Here is a 17,783-nt window from a genome sequence, read left to right as displayed (position 1 = left end):
ATAGACTCCTCCCCCATATACTCTGCTATAGCTCCTGTTTGAAGTACCCAGATAATAGTATCTCATGCATTTTTCCTGAGTTTTTCATTTGGTAAAAACCACAAGTGGAGGAAATTAACTACTTGATGATCATGAGCTACAGCCCCCAGACCTTCTGGCACTTAAGGATTGATAATGTTAAATTAACCACCCAGTTACCTCAACATCAACCAATCAGAGTTGTGCAGTAGCTGATCACATACCCTGGGACGCCCCTCCCTCACCTTGCCTTTAAAAATGCTTTGGTGAAACCCTTCAGAGAGTTCAGGGTTTTTGTTTTTTTTGAGCATGAGCAACCAGTTCTCCTGGCATGGCCCTGCGATAAACCTTTCTCTGCTCCAAGCTCCAACATTTGGGTTTGTTTGGCCTCACTGTGTGTCAGGCACACAAACTTGCGCTCGATAACGATGGAAGTTACCTGGGCCAATAAATGACCTGTATGATATCTTATAAGACATCCAAATCCAGTCAACAAGGAGGATATAGTCTTTGGAAGCTGTGATTTACAAACAAAGAAAATGTAATTGTGTTGCAGAAAGAAGGTGGTCTACAGAATCAAGAAGAAAACCAAGGGAAAGCAATCAGGTAGTGTTTTTCCAGCGCTGTTGTTACAGAACAGCACGTTCCGGGTGTCCCACGCACAGTACATATTCCTTCCTCTTCAAGGTAACAGTGTACTGGGCCAGCAGCACCCCAGCCACCAGGGCGCACACGCTGAAGCTTGCTCCCGCGCTCACCCTCGCCATGGCCGCTTGGTCCATGGACAGGGCCTCTTGTGCCTCCTGGTCAAGAGAAGAGGTCGCTGGGTGGCTCGGGCCTCGGATGCTCCGCCCCAGAGACCAACCCAGACGCCCCGCCCCGCACCGCCCGAGCCCCGCCTCCGAGGAAAGCCCCACCCACGGGCGGCGGGAATGGAGGAAAGAGTGGGAGGGGCGTGGCTTGCGTCCCCGCCGGGGGCGGGAGGTGGGTCTTCCTCAGAGCCTGCGTCTAAGGAACTGTCCAAGGACAGAAAAGGGGAGTCGAATTAATTCTCTCTCTCTCTGCCAATGAGGACCGGGCAGTAGTTCATTCTAGCTCCGTCCAGTAGAAATCTGATTCCAAACATCACTCAAAAAAAAATTCTCCGCCTTCCTCTCTCCTGACACTCAGGACTACAACCCCCAGAAGGCATCGGGGCTCAGTTATCTGACTTGCGCAGTAGCGTTCGTTGTAAAGTGCTATGACAACAGGGCGGAGATGGCTTGGAGTTAGGCTTGAGTGGGTAGGTGTCCCTTCCGCCGCTGCTGTCCTTTTTCTGCTACATCCCACTCACTACCTCCTTCATCATTTCCTCCTCTTTGTGAGCAGCAGGTCTTACCGCTGTTCTTTCCTGCCTGATATCTGCCACGGGATTGATGCCGTTTTTCCTGCTTGTCTCTGAGGGTGACAGAGAGGGGATGCAGGGGAGCTGCTTGGTGGGATCGCTCCAGCTCTGTGGAGCTGGTGGTGCCAACTGGTGAGGCGCTGTCTTTGCCTGGGACGTGAAACAAGTTGGATCAGGAGAACGAAAGGGAGAAGTAAGCGTTGCTTTTTCCTGCACCGTCCGTTCTTGCTCGTCGTTCCAACCCTGGAATCCTGGCAGACGTTCTTAAAGGGAAATCGGTGGAAGGAGAGTTCGAAGAAAGGTGGGGCAGGACCCACCTGACTCAGCATCAGGTAAGAAAGTATGTCTAGAATTAAACATCGGGTGCATGAATGCCCTGTCTGTGTTTTATTTTTTAGTCAGATTGATTCTCTGATGCCATATAATGGTTTGGGGGATAGGTTTCTTATGAAGGACTTTTGCATTCAAAACAAAACAAAACGAGACTGCCAGAACAATGTGTGTGTGTGATCCTGTGAACATTTTTGAGAAAGGGTGATAAGAATTTTTAGAGATTCCATTCAGGAATGTTATGTGGCGCACAAGCATTTTCCTCCTGTGACACTTCAACAGGTCTTGTGAGCAAATGGTCAAAGCAGTTTCCATCCTATGACTGAAGGAGGATGCATGTACTAATACTCCCTAATTCCTTCTTGCAATAGGATTATTGCTTCTCCTTCTCCCTTTACCTTGCAGACCACAGCAGTTTCAAGGAGCTGAGGTGATATTATTAGCATCTTCCTTCCCCAATCAATTCCTGCAATCGACTCCAGTTTCCTGGAGGTTTTTTTTTTTTGTTTCCTGGAGATTTTTTTTGTTCGTTTGTTTTTTGTTTTGTTTTTTTTTGGCATCTCACTTTTTTTTTTACTAAACATGCCAATTAAAAAAATACATTTATTTATTTATTTTTGGTTGCGTTGGGTCTTCGTTGCTGCACACAGGCTTTCTCTAGTTGTTAGTGGGGGCTACTCTTCGTTGCGGTGCGCAGGTTTCTCATTGTGATGGCCTCCCTTGTTGTGGAGGACAGGCTCTAGGTGCACGGGCTTCAGCAGTTGTGGCACGTGGGCTCTAGAGCGCAGGCTCAGTAGTTGTGGCACAGGGGCTTAGCTGTTCCGTGGCATGTGGGATCTTCCCGGCCCAGGAATCGAACCCCTGTCCTCTGCATTGGCAGGTGGATTCTCAACCACTGCTTCACCAGGGAAGTCCCTCCATTTTGATTTTTAAATACACTCCTTTAATGGTTAAAGCAGGTGTACAATGCATGTTTGAGCAGATGTACAATGCATGTCTGACAGGCCGTGAGACAGGCTGTTCTAGTTAGCATAAAGTTTATGTTAAATCATATATAAGCCAGAATGACTTCCCCATACCTCAATATGTGAACATTTCTTCCATCAAGTATTTTTACAATGGAAGAGTTTTGGATTTTGTCAAATGCTTTTTCTGACTCTGTTGACATGCCTAGGTGGTTTTTGATTTTTATTTTATTGTTTTGGTATATTTCCTTAATTAATTTTGGGTGTTAAACTAACATTGTATTCCTGGGGTAAATTGCACTTGGCCATGGTGTATAATTCCTTTAATATATTGCTTGATTCACTTTGCTAGTGTGTGTTGAGAATTTTTACATACATATTTGTAAGAGATATTGGTCTGTAATTTTCTTTTCTTGTATTTGTCTAATTTTTGTATCAATGTACACTAGCTTCATAGAATGGGTTGGGAAGTGATCCCTCCTCTTATTTTTTGGAGAGGTTAGTGAACAATTGATGTTAATTAAAAAAAAAATATTTGGTAGAATTTACCATCTGAGCCTAGTCTTTTCTTTTTTTGAGCCTAGTCTTTTTTGTGTGTGTGTGGATAGTTTTTTGAATACTAATTCAATCTCTTTACTTGTTATAGGTTTATTTAGATTTTCAGTTTCTTCTGTAGTCAGCAACAGATAGCTGGGAGCAGGACAAATAATGCTGATGTCCTGCCCTTCCTGGGAAAATAGTTCTCTCATTGGGAGCTGTGGGGAGAGGGTTCTTGGCTGTACCACTCTGGAGTGCAGTTTCCATCTTGCTGAGTTAGGAGTATGGAGTGAGTCTTAGTTTTAATGCTACAGACTCTTACTGTTCATACTGAGTTTTAGATTTTTAATGTTTCTTTATTTGTTGTATGCTCTTAGGACAATTTCTAGAGACTTGAAATGGTTGTTTTCAAAAATAATTTTCGGGCTTCTCTGGTGGCGCAGTGGTTGAGAATTCGCCTGCCAATGCAAGGGACACGGGTTTGTGCCCCGGGCCGGGAAGATCCCACATGCTGCAGAGCGGCTGGGCCCGTGAGCCATGGCCGTTGACCCTGTGCGTTCCGAGCCTGTGCTCTGCAACGGGAGAGGCCACAACAGTGAGAGGCCCGCGTACCACAAAATAAAATAAATAACATAAAATAATTTTCAGTTTCACTGGGAAGTGGGCCAGTGGAGCTTCTCACATGTCACGCCGAAAAGAGGAATTCTCTGAAACCTTAAATTGCTTAGCATATGGTTATGGGAGAAATACCTATATTATCAAAAGATTTCGTCAGAGTTCCATTAGATATCAATGTGCTCCAGTGTCTCTGTAAGACTTATATTTAAGAGCAAGTATAAAAGTGATTATATATAAGCTTATTAGGAACACAACTGCTGTGTGCAAAGAGAAATTTTTTGTAGGTGTGTTTTTATTTGTTCAAGCTAAAGGATTAAGCTTTTTTTCTTTTCAGATAAACAGGGATATCCAGCAACCTTAAGTTGTTCACACTTGCTATCAAATCCATCTTTGAAGCCAAAGTGGAAAAGAGCTCCCCTTTGAAACCTTTTGCCTTGCAGCCTATGCTGTCATTTAAAAATACACCAATTTTTAGAAAAGGAAATAAATGATGTACAAATTGCACAAATGAGGGTTTGTGGTTTCTTAATTTCTTGGGAGTGGGCAGTGCACCTTCCTCTGCTTCTGCCTTGAAATTGGAGAGAGAGGCACTGGGAAACATACTACTGACCATCAGCCCAAATTGTTGGTTTTCCTATCGTTCACTAATTTTTCAAAGATGTAAGACCTTATTCAATAATTTATTGTCCACCATGGTAAATGTTAACATCATGGGGGAACCAGTGTGCAGAATTTTGGCATAATGGAATTTATGCAGTTCTGCTATGTATTAACTTATGTTTTGCCCTGGTATGAAAGTAAGTTCGTCTGAAATGAAACAGCTGTGGTCTTGTGAGGAAGAGCCATTTGTTGGACCTAGGTTTGAAATTAGTAATCCCTCCCCCAACCTTTTAAAAATTAAAACAAAGCGAAACAATAAAAAATCCCTCTACTGACCCATGCTTTTTCAGTGTTTTGGATATTAAATTGCAGGCAGTGACAGCCTAATAATACAAGGGTCCAGAGTAGGGACAGGGTATGCAGAAGCAAGTTCCTGCCATTAGCTGTGTGATTTAGTGCAGTCATTATAATCTACAGAATGAGAAGACCAGCTGATAGATGGGTACCTTCTAGCTGTTGAAGCTCTTGCTTTTAAAAGTGAGTCCTTTTTTCAAGCTTTGGAAAGGTAGCTAACTGGTGACAGAGGTCACAGGAAAAAGGAAGAGAAGTAGAGCATTAAGAAAACATCCACTTAGACTATCAGGTATCCGTGCAACTAGTGCTTTTCAGATTTTAAGGTGCATGTGAATCACTTGGGGATTTTGTTTGGGGTGGGGTTGAGATTCTGCATTTCTCACAAGCTCTTGGGTGATGCTGACCTGCTGGTCCAGGGACTACACTTTGGGTAGCAAGGAGCTAAACAATCTAGGAAAGGAGGGCTTTCAGAAGCTAATGAAGTGGTAGGTGACTAAGGAGAAATTGATAGAGCAGGAGAAACAGGAAGGAAATAAATGTTGCCAGTGGTATTTTGTTACTAAGAATAGATATTAAATTTTATGATAGAAGTCCATGAGAAATTAGTGCTTGATGTAGAACAGTTCCATTTACACACCATGTTGGAGAGTTAGTTTTTAATATTGGAGTTTTTTCCCCCCCGTTATTCTAGCAAGCTGAAAAAATTTTTTCAGTAACAAAGGTTTTTAAGGCCATTTTCATTTAATAGCTATTTTCATCTGATGCAGTCATGTGCGTTTATATTCAAACTACAGATACATGCACTTTTTCCCTTTCCTGATTATGCTTTTTATCCTTTTGAGTAATCATAGCTATGATAATGACTATATGATGACTATAGTGCTGTGAATCCATCATTGAATGGTATTGAATTTGGGTAGTATTCTGCCCTGTGCTGCAAGAGAATGATGTATCTTCATTGCGGCAGTCCAATGGTATGGCGTATTATAATTTTCCAATGTATCTCGAGTACATAATGAGAATATATGGTATTTATTAAGTACTGTTACTTCCCTCTCAAATTAAAAAAATCCAATAAAAGTATAATAGGAGTGTTTCTTACATTTTTGAATAGTTGCTGTGAGACTTGAAGTTTAGTCATCCGGCAATTTGTATGGTTACATAGTGCCATTATTAATAACAGCTGATGCAGATGTTTTTCAGAAACTCTCCCAAATGTTAAAACTCATAATAAGTTTATTTACCTGCTATGTATTTTTCCTTCACTTTCATCAACACCTTGCCTTTACCTGACTACTTTCCTTTTTAGCATAAAGAGAGGGTCTTAGATGGAGTTTTCTTTCTTTTTTCCCCCTGTTGTTTGTTTCTTTAAACTTGTCACTTTGAAATAATTTATGTTCACACAGAAGTTGCAAAAATAGTGGTTTCCCAATGATAAAGTACAATTATCAAAACCATTAAATTGACATTAGTACAATACTATAACTAAACTATAAATCTTATTTTGATCTCCCAGGTTTTATATTACATATGCTATTTTAGGGGGAGAAATATAGTTCTAAGAAATAAAATTTATCCTGTGAAACCACCACTAAAGTCAGGTTACAGAACTTTTTCATTACCTCAAAGAAATTCCTTTAAAGTCACAGCCTCTCTTAACCGTGGTAACTACTGATCTGTTCTCCATCAGTTTAATTTTGTAATTTTGAAAATGTTATAGAAATGGAATTATTTAAAATGCAACCTTTTTGTAAATCAACTATACTCCAATGAAAATTAAAAAAAAAACCTAGATAAGCAACAGGGATAAGTTGTATAGCACAGGGAATTATAGTCATTATCTTGTAATAACTTTTAATGGAGTTAAAATAATGGATTAATGGATTAAAATACTTAATCACTATGCTGTACACCTGAAACTCATATATATTGAAGCTCAACTGTACTTCAGTAAAAAATAATGAAGTAAAGAAAAAAAAATGTAACCTTTTGGGATTGGTAACCTGTTTTTTTAACTCAGCATAATGCCCTTGTGATCCACCCAAGTTGTTGTTGCTTCATTTAAGAAAATTGTTGAGTTGTAGCTAATTAAAAAAAATACATGCACCCCAAAGTTCATAGCAGCATTATTTACAATTGCCAAGATATGGAAGCAACCTAAATATCCATCAACAGATGAATAGATAAAGAAGATGCGGTATATATATATACAATAGAATACTACTCAGCCATAAAAATGAAAGAAATTTTGCCATTTGCAGCAACATGGATGGACTTGGATATTTTGCTAGATGAAATAAGTTAGACAGAGAAAGACAAATACCATATGATATCACTTATATGTGGAATCTGAAAAATACAACAAACTAGTGAATACAACAAAAATGAAGCAGACTTAGAGATATAGAGAACAAACTGGTGGATACCAGAAGGCAGAGGGGTAACGTAGAAGGCAGAGGGGCAATATAGGGGTAGGGGATTCAAAAGCACAAGATATTATGTATAAAATAAGCTACAAGGATATATTTACAGCACAGGGAATATAGCAATATTTTATAATAACTATAAATGGAGTATAACCTTTAAAATTGTGAATCACTATATTGTACACCTGTGACATATAATATTGTACATCAAATATACTTAAGTAAAAAACAAATAAATAAATAAATAGCACTTTGCTTTTGAGGTCATTCATGGTTGTGTGCAGAGTTGCAAAAAATTTGAGTCACTTGATATGCATGTTCCCAGCTGATGTCACACACAGCAACTCTGCCTTCTTGCCTTCTTGTTTCAGCTCTCATACCATAAACAAGGATCCTTTTCGTAGTCTATTTAGTGCCATGTTTTCGACATCTCTGTGGTTTGGGATTGTGTGTGTGTGTGTGTGTGTGTGTGTGTGTGTGTGTGTGTGATACTGCTGTTTAAAATTGTCCTCCAAAGTCATGCAGAAGTGCTGCCTAATGTTCCTAAGTGCAAGAAGGCTGTGACATACCCTATGGAGAAAATACATGTAGTAGATAAGCTTCCTTCAAATATAAGTTATAGTGTTGGCCACTGAGTTCATTGTTAATGAACCAGCAATATATTAAATAAAGTATCTTTAAACAGAAACAAACAAAAAACAAAGTTATGTATTGATTGTTGATGAAAATGTTGTAAATAGAGGCTTGCACGACCCTAAATCTGTATTTCCTCTAGGAGCATTCGTTCAGTATTTGCTAATTCAATGTTTGCTGCAACCTTATAGAACAGAGTTTTTTTGAATAAAGAGAATTGACTGCGTATCCTAACATTTAAATCAGTGTAGCATGAAGGAAAGCTTCATTTATGTTAGATAAATGAATTCTCATAGAATCCCAGGGTATGTGATGTTTGTATTGTAATTCAAAAGGTCCAGTGGGCTTTCACATCCACCACATTCGTAACTCAGTGGTATGGCTGGTGTATCCTCATTTTAGATGAGGAATCAAAGCACAGAGAGGTTGTGTGGGTTGCCTGAGGACACACAGGTAATTAGTGGTATAAATAGACTTACAACCCACTTTTCCTGGTTGTTTGTGGTGTGAATTTCCCTCTTCTATCTTCCTTTCTACAATTAGAAAGGGGAAATGGAGTGAATGCTTTTTGAGTACCTGTAATGTACCCCTTCCAGTGTTAGTCATTTGATGTATTTGATCTCATTTGCTCTTCTCAGCAACTCATTGTGAAAGCAGATGCTGCAGTCTTTTTAATGACCAAACTGAAGGGAAATTAGGTGTTATGCCTAGGAATTATGTGCTAACTAGTTCTGGTAGAATTTGAATCTTGATCCTCCAAAGAATATGTTTGTTACTTTGTACAGTTGTCTACTAAATGTCCCAGAAGAGAGAACTGACCCAACATAAATGTATAATTTCTCAGCTTGACTTTCCAATGGCATTGCAAAATATCTGATTAATGTTTCCACTCACTTGGATTTGTGGTTTCACATATGTCCACAAAATACAAAAAATTAGAGTTAAATACAATGTTTTTTCTCAAAGTTGTCTAACTTTAGTTTGCTATGTATGCCTTAAGAGTTAATTAATTCAGAACAACAACAACAAAAAAGAGTTAATTAATTCATAAATCATGGTGTGAAGTGGATTTTTTTTTGTGAAGTGGATTTTTATTATAAATAAATGCTTTCTTTTTAGAGTGAACGAAAATGTCTTTATTTAAAGCCCGTGATTGGTGGTCTACTGTTCTGGGAGAAAAAGAAGAATTTGATCAAGGTTGTTTGTGTTTGGCTGATGTTGACAATACTGGAAATGGACAAGGTAAACAACTTATGACCAAGCATCTTGGAGCAAAGTATTTTATAGGGATGGAATAAAAACAACTTCTTTTTTTTAATGTGTACTTTATAGAACTTGGGTGAACTGTCATAACTATACCCTAGTTTTTAAGGTAGTTTTCCTTATAAGTAATATTTAAGTAGCAGGCTGATAAATGTAGTTACTACTTATGTTTTGTTGTTTGTGTTTTTCTGGTTTGTGTTGATTCTGTCATATTATTTGCTGGAACTCAGAAAAATATTATAAGGCATCATTTAATTTGTTTTTATTTGTTGCAAAATCAGGTTTCGTAGGGTAGAGCTGGTAAAATATTTTGAATTTTGAAAATTTTTCTTTTGTAGAAGCTTCAAGAAAAATTATATTCTTTTAAAATAGAATCTGAAAGCCATTTACTAGAATGGAGAAATTATGTTAGCTCTATTTGTTTGTAGAAAACAATTGTTAAATCATTGCTTTCATTTTTATATTTTGAAACTAGAAACAATATTCTATTTTATTCTTATATTATTTGCTTCTCTTTGCATCTTCATATAAATGGTCTTTAAAACATTTTAGTTCTATATTATTGCTACTTGAAATTTATATTTGGTTTGAGTGATTTATAGTCATGAGTTTTTTTTTTTTTTGTAATTCAGATAGTCACTGGCCTCTTAAAAAGAAAACGTATTATAATAATTTTTCTTTTGTTCATTGCATATAAACATTGTCCCCTTACATTTTTCTTTATTCTGTTTCTCTTGCCTATAATGAAAACAGTAGAATTTGCGGGATAAAGGAGAAAATTATATTGGCAAAGAAGAGTGGGAGGCATTAAAGCGTTCTGAGCACCTACTAAATTGTTTCTAAGGAAAATCTGGGCCCTGCCCTCCTACTGATAGGAGAGGCGAAGGTCTTCTATTCATAAGGTGTCCTGAGCTGTTCTTCAAAGATTATCAACCCTGCCTCCTGCCCAACTGTTTGTTAAAATTTATGATTCCCCTATAATTTGGTAGCATAGAAGAGTCATACCACAGAGAGAAACAATTTCAAACCCACCTCTGCCCAAACTATTTAAAGCTCAACTTGGTTGGAAACTATACTTACTGATTATCTGAATAACATAGTGTTCACTCATCATTTCTATTAGAGCTCCTCACTGGGGTGCCACCAGTGGGTTACCAATATGCTGAGATGTTTCATCCTCCCTATTTACATCCAGCTGTGAGCAGCTTCCTCTGTTTTCCCAAGCAGGCTATACAAAAATCATTCTGTGTGTTTGTGTGTTCCACATAGAAAAAAAAACACCAATCATTATTTCTCAAAGCCTGGACCACCTACATCATAATATTCTGGGGTGATTATTATATATGAAAATTTTCTATCCCAGATGTACAAGATCTTCTAAGATTATATTCTCTGGGGGGTAGATGGATTGGATAGGGGCTTAGGTTTCTGCATTTTGACAAGCTCCAAAGTTGAATGGTGGCACACTGAAGTTTAAGAATTATTAGTGTTGATCTTATGGAGTGGAAGTTTAGTGAGAGCAGTTTTGGACATGCTCTGTTTGAAACAGAAGTAAGTGTCTGGTAGGCAGAATCGAGGTAGAGATTTGGGAGTGAGCAGTACGCTGGTTGTATTTGAAGCCCTGGGAATGGGTGCAAATGCACCGAGAGAGAAGATGGAACAAGAGGGAAAGAACCTTAGGACCATAACCTGGAGAATATGAGCATTAAGGGAAGAGCTTTGGGACAGGTAGTCAGTAATAGATTCTGAGAAGGGCAGGCAGAGAGGCAGGAGAACCAGTTGGGCTGATACCTGGGAGGAAAGATTTAGTGACGTGAAGACTGATTTTTAAACTTCCATATTGTTTTGCAGCAAGTGGTTTGTTAGTATCCTTGGTGAGGGTGGATGAATGGGCACAATGGTAACAAAATCTAGGTTTGCAGAGTGAAGGAGTTAGAGGTGGGGAAGACTGAGTGTTTATGGCCCTTTAAAGAAACAGCTGTGAAGGGAAGAAGGGAGAATGATGACTGGGGACAATGTAGGGTAAAGAGAAATGGGAAAAATTCAGTGTGTAGCATAGAGGATATAATTGATAAAGCAGGGATCCAGAGAAGACAGCTGGAGGTGGGCTCAAGTACGCAGATGGAAGGGTTAACTTTAAACAGGTTTGAGAATTTTTTTCACTGTGATAGAAGGCAAGAAGGTAAGAATGGACATAGATGAAGAGAAGTTTGCAGGTCAGTTTGGGAAGTTGAGACAATAATGCCAGTTGAGCCCTACTTTCTCTGAAGTGATCAGAGAGTGAAAGGATAGTATTAGGCGTCTTGAAATTGCTTTAGGTGAAGCTGACTTGATTCATAGAAGAAGGATTCCTCGTTAATCTTGAGACAATCTGAATGGTTCAGCTTGGATTATATGCTAGCATATAACCTGGAGGGAGTGTTTATTACAAGAATCAGAGTTAAAAACACATTATAGAAGGCAGGCTAAAAAATAGTTCTTATATTTATCTTTTATCTTCTCAGCATTTATACCTTACATGGGGCGACTGTCCCTCGTACAACTGCACATACACATATTCTTACCCATCTCTCACGGGAGATAACTGCGTGCACCTACTGCTTCAGAGGCTCTTTCAGGGAGCTCTGGCTCTTCATATCTAGGATCTCTGGGTGTTATACCTTTCGTTTGTCATTCGGTCATGATCATGTTCCAATATTCTGCTTCCTCTAGAATAATTGGTACATATAATCTGTGTTCACAACCTAATATATAATAGTTGAGGAAAAGAAGAAGAGAAGGAAAACTTAAAAGTTAAGATGAAGGAGCAGGAAAAATTGTATGTCAACTTGAAGAAGTCATGTTGGGAGCTACATCCTTTTGTTTTGCAACTAGTCACCTGGCTGTGGTCTAGGCCTTTTCATTCCTGGGGGATCTAGAACACTGATGCTTGCCTAAAGAGGATTAGAGTAGTTCCATTTACTACTGATCCAGACAGTACAGGAAGGGCCCATGGGGATCCCTAGGTTTCACTCATATTTCTTTCAGCCCCATTCAGCCTTTATGAGATGGTGAGGTAGTCCTGGTTCCTGCAGATTGGATTGTGGTGGTACTTGTAAAGGTATACTCCTGCTCCTGTCAGGTGAAAGCAAATCATTTCTGTTGGTCTCTGTGCATTGAAAAGGAGAAAATGCATTACTAAGATTTAGAACTGTACTTAGCAGATGGGATGTATTAGTTGGCTCCAAGAAAAAATAATTTGTGGAATAACAAGAATTTAGAGTTACCATTTAAGTTATACTGATCAACTCTAAAAGACCCATTAATTAGACTTTGATGTCAGCAAATCTGGTTATTAAACAGGGCTTTGATAGGAATTATCACATATTACAAAATTAAGTGTTTTGGAATTAAATTTTGGAAACCACCCCAAATCAGGCTTAGGAGTGGTATTTACTTATTTTATTTTATTTTATTTTTTTTGCCGTACGCGGGCCTCTCACTGCTGTGGCCTCTCCCGTTGCGGAGCACAGGCTCCGGACGCGCAGGCTCAGCGGCCATGTCTCACTGGCCCAGCCGCTCCGCGGCATGTGGAACCTTCCCGGACCGGGGCACGAACCCGCATCCCCTGCATCGGCAGGTGGACTCTCAACCACTGCAACACCAGGGAAGCCCTAGGAGTGGTATTGATTTTGATTTTCTCCCTGTTGAAGAGATGGAGTTCCACTGGCTTCCGTATAGTCCTTTCAGTATAATATCCCTCACTCTGCATGTTAGAGAACCAAGTGGATACTCTACCATTTTCTACGGAAATACATTTCCTTTAAGCTCTCAGATGCTAGGTGAGAAATCATACGTTGGCTTTGCTTTCCCACTGGGTGAACTAAGTTAGGAAGTTCAATTATCATGGGATCTCCATAATTGGCAACAACAGTATCTTCCTGGGCTTCCAGAATTAGCAGTAATTTAGAGCCAATACTCAAGTGTTCTCATAAAGGTTGGGTATATACCTTTCCTCAGTACACTTGGATAAATGACTACTGGTCCAACAGGGAAGAATCCGAGGAAACTTCATATTAGGCATGGGTGGTGTTACAGCGGTCTATACATAACCTTGTCTTTGTTCAGGTGACTCTGAGTCTATAAATTGACTTAAGTATGGGGATCAGTGCTATGCCATGACTGTCTAATATGGTGGCTTGAGTTAGTCCTCTTTTCCATAGACCTGGATTACTTTTGGTTATAGACTTCAGAAAAGGCCTTAATTTGATAACACACTATAGTACATTGTTACAATTAAATACTGCTCAATAATAAAAAGAAATGAATCACTGGGAAAAAGGGCCTTAATGAGTTGCCTATTTGTTCCATTCCTGGAGATCCCATATTAATTAATTATAGCTTGTAATTTGTGATAGTTAGGCTGTTACCTGAGATCTGGTTACTATAATAGTCCCTCTGTCTATTTTAATAATCATACATACACATTTTAATTCTAGGAGTTAAATTGTCACCACATGGACTTGGCCATCCTGGTTTCCTCTTACCCCTGAGGACAGGGCTTTGTTGAAATTGAGTCCCATTCTTTCTGATCAATGTCTTTACTTTTATGCAAGAAACCTGGAGAGACTGTGAACTAATTTGTCACTGCAATTTAAAACCTATAGAGTTAATCCCTGAACTATATTCTTAGGGGTTAAGCCCCCTGCTAAAAGAGGTAAGAAATTCTGCAGACTCCCAAAGACCCTGAGATGAGAATTTTGAGATTTAAGCCTATCATTCTCTTACTTTAAATTATCCGGTGCCCTTAGAAAAAGCCATCTTATGTATGGTTTGGCATTCCTCCTTCCTGTTCATTTGGCAGCAGCTGTTCAGTTCACTAGAGTGTCACCTGCAATGGGCACAGTGTTCCAGATGCTTGGAGGTGTTAACTTGATTAACTGTTCTGTCACTGTGTACAATGCTATTTAACCCCACCTAGAATATGAACAGGAGTTTTAATGCTTTGGGTCCTAACTTAGCTCAACAACCAATTTCCAAATATCCCTACAGGGATTGGTGTCTGTAATTTATCCACTGGTGCTAATCTGTATATCAATTAACATCTTATTTTATTTTTTTGCCACGAAGTGACAGGAAACAATTATGACAAATGCAAATAAAAGAGAGATTGGAATGAGAGTGACATAGCTCTCCTGAATGCAGGAAGAGTTCATTTGGCCAAGCCTTAGTCAGAGACAGGAAGCAGTAAGTTTCCAGAGACCTTGTAGACCTCTGAGGCTGCCATCAGATCACCTAGCACCAGATTCATTTTTTATTTTTAATCGAAGTATAGTTGATTTACAATATTGTGTTAATTTCTGCTGTACAGCAAAGTGATTCAGCTATATATATGTATATATATATATGTGTGTATGTGTATGTGTGTATATATATATATATATATATATATATATATATACACACACACACATTCTTTTTCATATTCTTTTCCATTATGGTTTATCACAGGGTATTGACTACTGTTCCCTGTGCTATAGAGTAGGACCTTGTTGTTTATCCATTCTATATATAATAGTTTGCATCTGCTAGTCCTAAACTCCCAACCTTCCCTCCCCCATTCTCCCCCTTGGCAACCACAAGTCTGTTTTGTAAATAAGTTCATTTGTGTCATATTTTATATTCCACATATCAGTGATATCATTTGGTATTTGTCTTCACTTAGTATGATAATCTCTAGGTCCATCCATGTTGCTGCAGATGGCATTAATCCATTCTTTTTTACGGCTAAGTAGTAGTCCATTGTATATGTGTATCACATCTTTATCCATTCATCTGTTGATAAACATTTAGGTTGTTTCCACGTCTTGGCTATTTTGAATAGTAGCACCAGATTCTTAATGATATGTGTGTCTCTATTCAGGATTGAAATTCCTAGGATAGTACCTCTCTCGTAGGGTTATTATGAGGATTTAATGAGTTAGTATATATAAACTACTTAGACCATTGCCTGGCACCTAATAAACTCTCAATAAATAAGTGTGTAGAACTCCTTCTTTTAAGCTGATAGAAAAAAAGTCAATGTATTCTACTAATCCAGGGATTTCAAACAACCCAAAGTATTCGTTTCCTAGGATTGCCATAAGAAAGTACCACAAATTAGCTGGCATAAAACAACAAATTCTGTCACAGTTCTGGAGACTAGAAGTTCAAAATCAAGGTGTTGGCAGGACTGTGCTACCTCTGATGCCTCTAGGATCCTTCTTTGCCTCTTTCAGTTTCTGATAGCACCAGGCATTCTTTGGCTTGTAGATGTCTCCAGTCTTTGCCTCCGTTGTCACTTGATCATCTTCTCCTTGCTTGTCGCTGTGTCTTCACGTGGCATTCTCCTCTCCCCACCCATCTCTGTTTTCTCTTCTTATAAGGATACTAATTGAGTCCTATCACTTACATAATTGAGTGTGACTTCATCGTAACTTGATTACATCTGCAAAGACCCTATTTCCAAATAACGTCACAGGTACTGGGGGTTAGGACTTCAGCATATCTTTTTGGGGGACACGATTCAACCCATAATACGTATCCTACCATTTCCTCCTTTTGTACCCAAGACTAGAAATTGTAAATCAGAGCACTCTGTCTAATGAGGCCTCAGTGTTTTTACACTGAGTTAATACGGTGTTTTCAACAGCCAAACCAAGGTGTAGAGTTCACACTCTATGACAAAATCAGCTTACAACCTGATACTGGTCCTTTGTTAAAAGAGCTTGCTTTGACTGTGTTAAATTATGGCTATGACCCGAAATCAAGTCTTAAGAAAAATGTAATATGTTAGTACATTTGAATATTGGTGATGTAAAGCTATTTTTGAAAAGCTATGTGTTATTAAGATAAGTTCACTTTATTTAATTACATATTCTATTGTCAGATTGGTTTTTGTATATGAAGCAAAACTGGATTCTTTTAAATTTTAGATTTCTCTTTTAGACACTGGAAATTTTATTTCCAAAAAATTTTTGTTGCTAATGTTTGTTTCTTTCTATATCTTAAAAAAAAAATCTCTTTACAGATAAAGTAATTGTGGGTAGCTTTATGGGATACCTAAGGATCTTTAATCCTCATCCTGTAAAAACAGGAGATGGAGCTCAAGCTGAAGATTTGCTTCTAGAAGTGCATCTACGAGATCCAATACTGCAAGTGGAAGTAGGAAAGTTTGTTTCGTAAGTACAGCCCACCAATTCTGGTGTTTTATCTTAATACTTGGAGTATGTCAATCCCTTACTATGTCACTTTTGTGGATGCTTCAAAAAAAAAAGACTATGAATTAAATATATTTCCTGTATATTGTCACCTAGGTGGTCCTCATGTACTGAACATTTTAAAATTTGGAAACCTGTACATTTAAGATAGAATAATTTAGGACTTTTTTATAGTAACAGACCTATGATGCCTGATGTGTCAGAAGCTTAAAGGAAAAGATAAAGGCTTTTGAAAAATAACCAGACAAAGAAATAGAAAGTATTCACCACTTAAAGCACTAATTGTCCAGTTTTAAACAAACTGTTTGTTTAAAAAAATTAGACATCATAGCAGTTATGTGATTTGGTGCATAACTTTGAAGCTTTGAAATGAATTACTTATTTGGGGTAGAGAGGTCCTTAGTTTCTTAAAGGAAGACAGCTCACCCCACAAAGTAAGTCTTTGGTTCAAAGTACGTTATTTTTAAGCCTAATTTATTTTAGAACACCATTTATTATTTTGCATTTTGTGCAATATGTCTGTTTTTTATTTACTGATGATATTGCTGATTTTATTTTCATACCTGAATTTTCTTAAAATTAAGCCTGTATTTCTTAATCATTTATAAAAGTATGTATTGTGAAGTGTTATGTAGACAGAAGTGGCCTTGTTTTCCCGTACCTTCTCTTTTTGAGCGCCCTTTTGCTGTCTTAAGTCTGGGAGTGCCCTGAGCTCTGGATTTTGGCTCACTCCAGTTGAACATCGTGATTTATTGGCCCCAGGTTCCACTTGTTCAGGGCCCTGACTCCTACTAGAAAAACCTGAAATTCTGCTCCCGAGCATTAACCCTCCTCTGGTAACATGATTCATTCTGATGGGAAGCTGCTTCGTGGATGCTATAGGCCAGGACATGAAATGGGACTTTTATGCCCTTGACTAGTACTATCTCATTAATCTTATCTGTAAGATGTGATCTGTGTTTAGAGATAAGGAAACTGGCTAGAGCTCAGAGCTTTAGGTTACACAGCCAGCATTCAGGCCCAGGTCTGTCTGACTCCATTCTTTACTGTCTTTGCATGACATCATGTTCTTTTCCTGTGCATGATGGAAAAATTGTTTTGAGTGTTACAGGGTACATATAAAAATCTTTGAAGGCAGTCTTGATTATGTGATAGTTGTGTATATTTTCTTTTTCTGGTAGTAGAGTGAGTTGGTGAGTATTTATATATTCACTGTAACAATGTTTTACAGGTATTATCTAATATAATTCTTGTTTTATAAATGAGAAACTCACACTCTGAAAGATTAAATGATCACAGAAATATCAAAGTGCAGAGTCAAGACCCCAATCCAGGTCTTCTGACTTCAATTATAGTCCTTTCAGTTTAGAACAGAGTCTGAATCAGAGGTCGAACATCAGAGGCCTGCTTGCAGATT

The 17,783-nt window shown here is 38.4% G+C and overlaps 1 protein-coding gene across 5 annotated transcripts in view; it reads left to right on the top strand.

The window, feature by feature from the left end:
* Nucleotides 1–17,783, top strand: part of BBS9 (Bardet-Biedl syndrome 9) — a 446,549-nt gene that overhangs the window by 1,128 nt on the left and 427,638 nt on the right. For 3 of the 5 annotated variants that reach the window (XR_010842160.1, XM_059074635.2, XM_059074631.2), the window contains exons 1-3: nt 684–1,734; nt 8,985–9,107; nt 16,177–16,327. Coding sequence is in view for 4 of the 5 variants with exons in the window: in XM_059074635.2 (XP_058930618.1) it covers nt 8,996–9,107; nt 16,177–16,327 (263 nt within the window). In the remaining variant the exon portion in view is untranslated. Of the gene's footprint in view, nt 1–574; nt 625–683; nt 1,735–8,984; nt 9,108–16,176; nt 16,328–17,783 lie in introns of those variants that run through there. The other 2 variants (XM_067042365.1, XM_059074636.2) reach the window with 2 other exon arrangements.

The sequence above is a fragment of the Kogia breviceps genome, chromosome 9 (assembly GCF_026419965.1).
Source record: "Kogia breviceps isolate mKogBre1 chromosome 9, mKogBre1 haplotype 1, whole genome shotgun sequence".
Taxonomy (NCBI): Eukaryota; Metazoa; Chordata; class Mammalia; order Artiodactyla; family Physeteridae; genus Kogia; species Kogia breviceps.
This window is presented reverse-complemented; position numbering and strand designations above follow the sequence as displayed.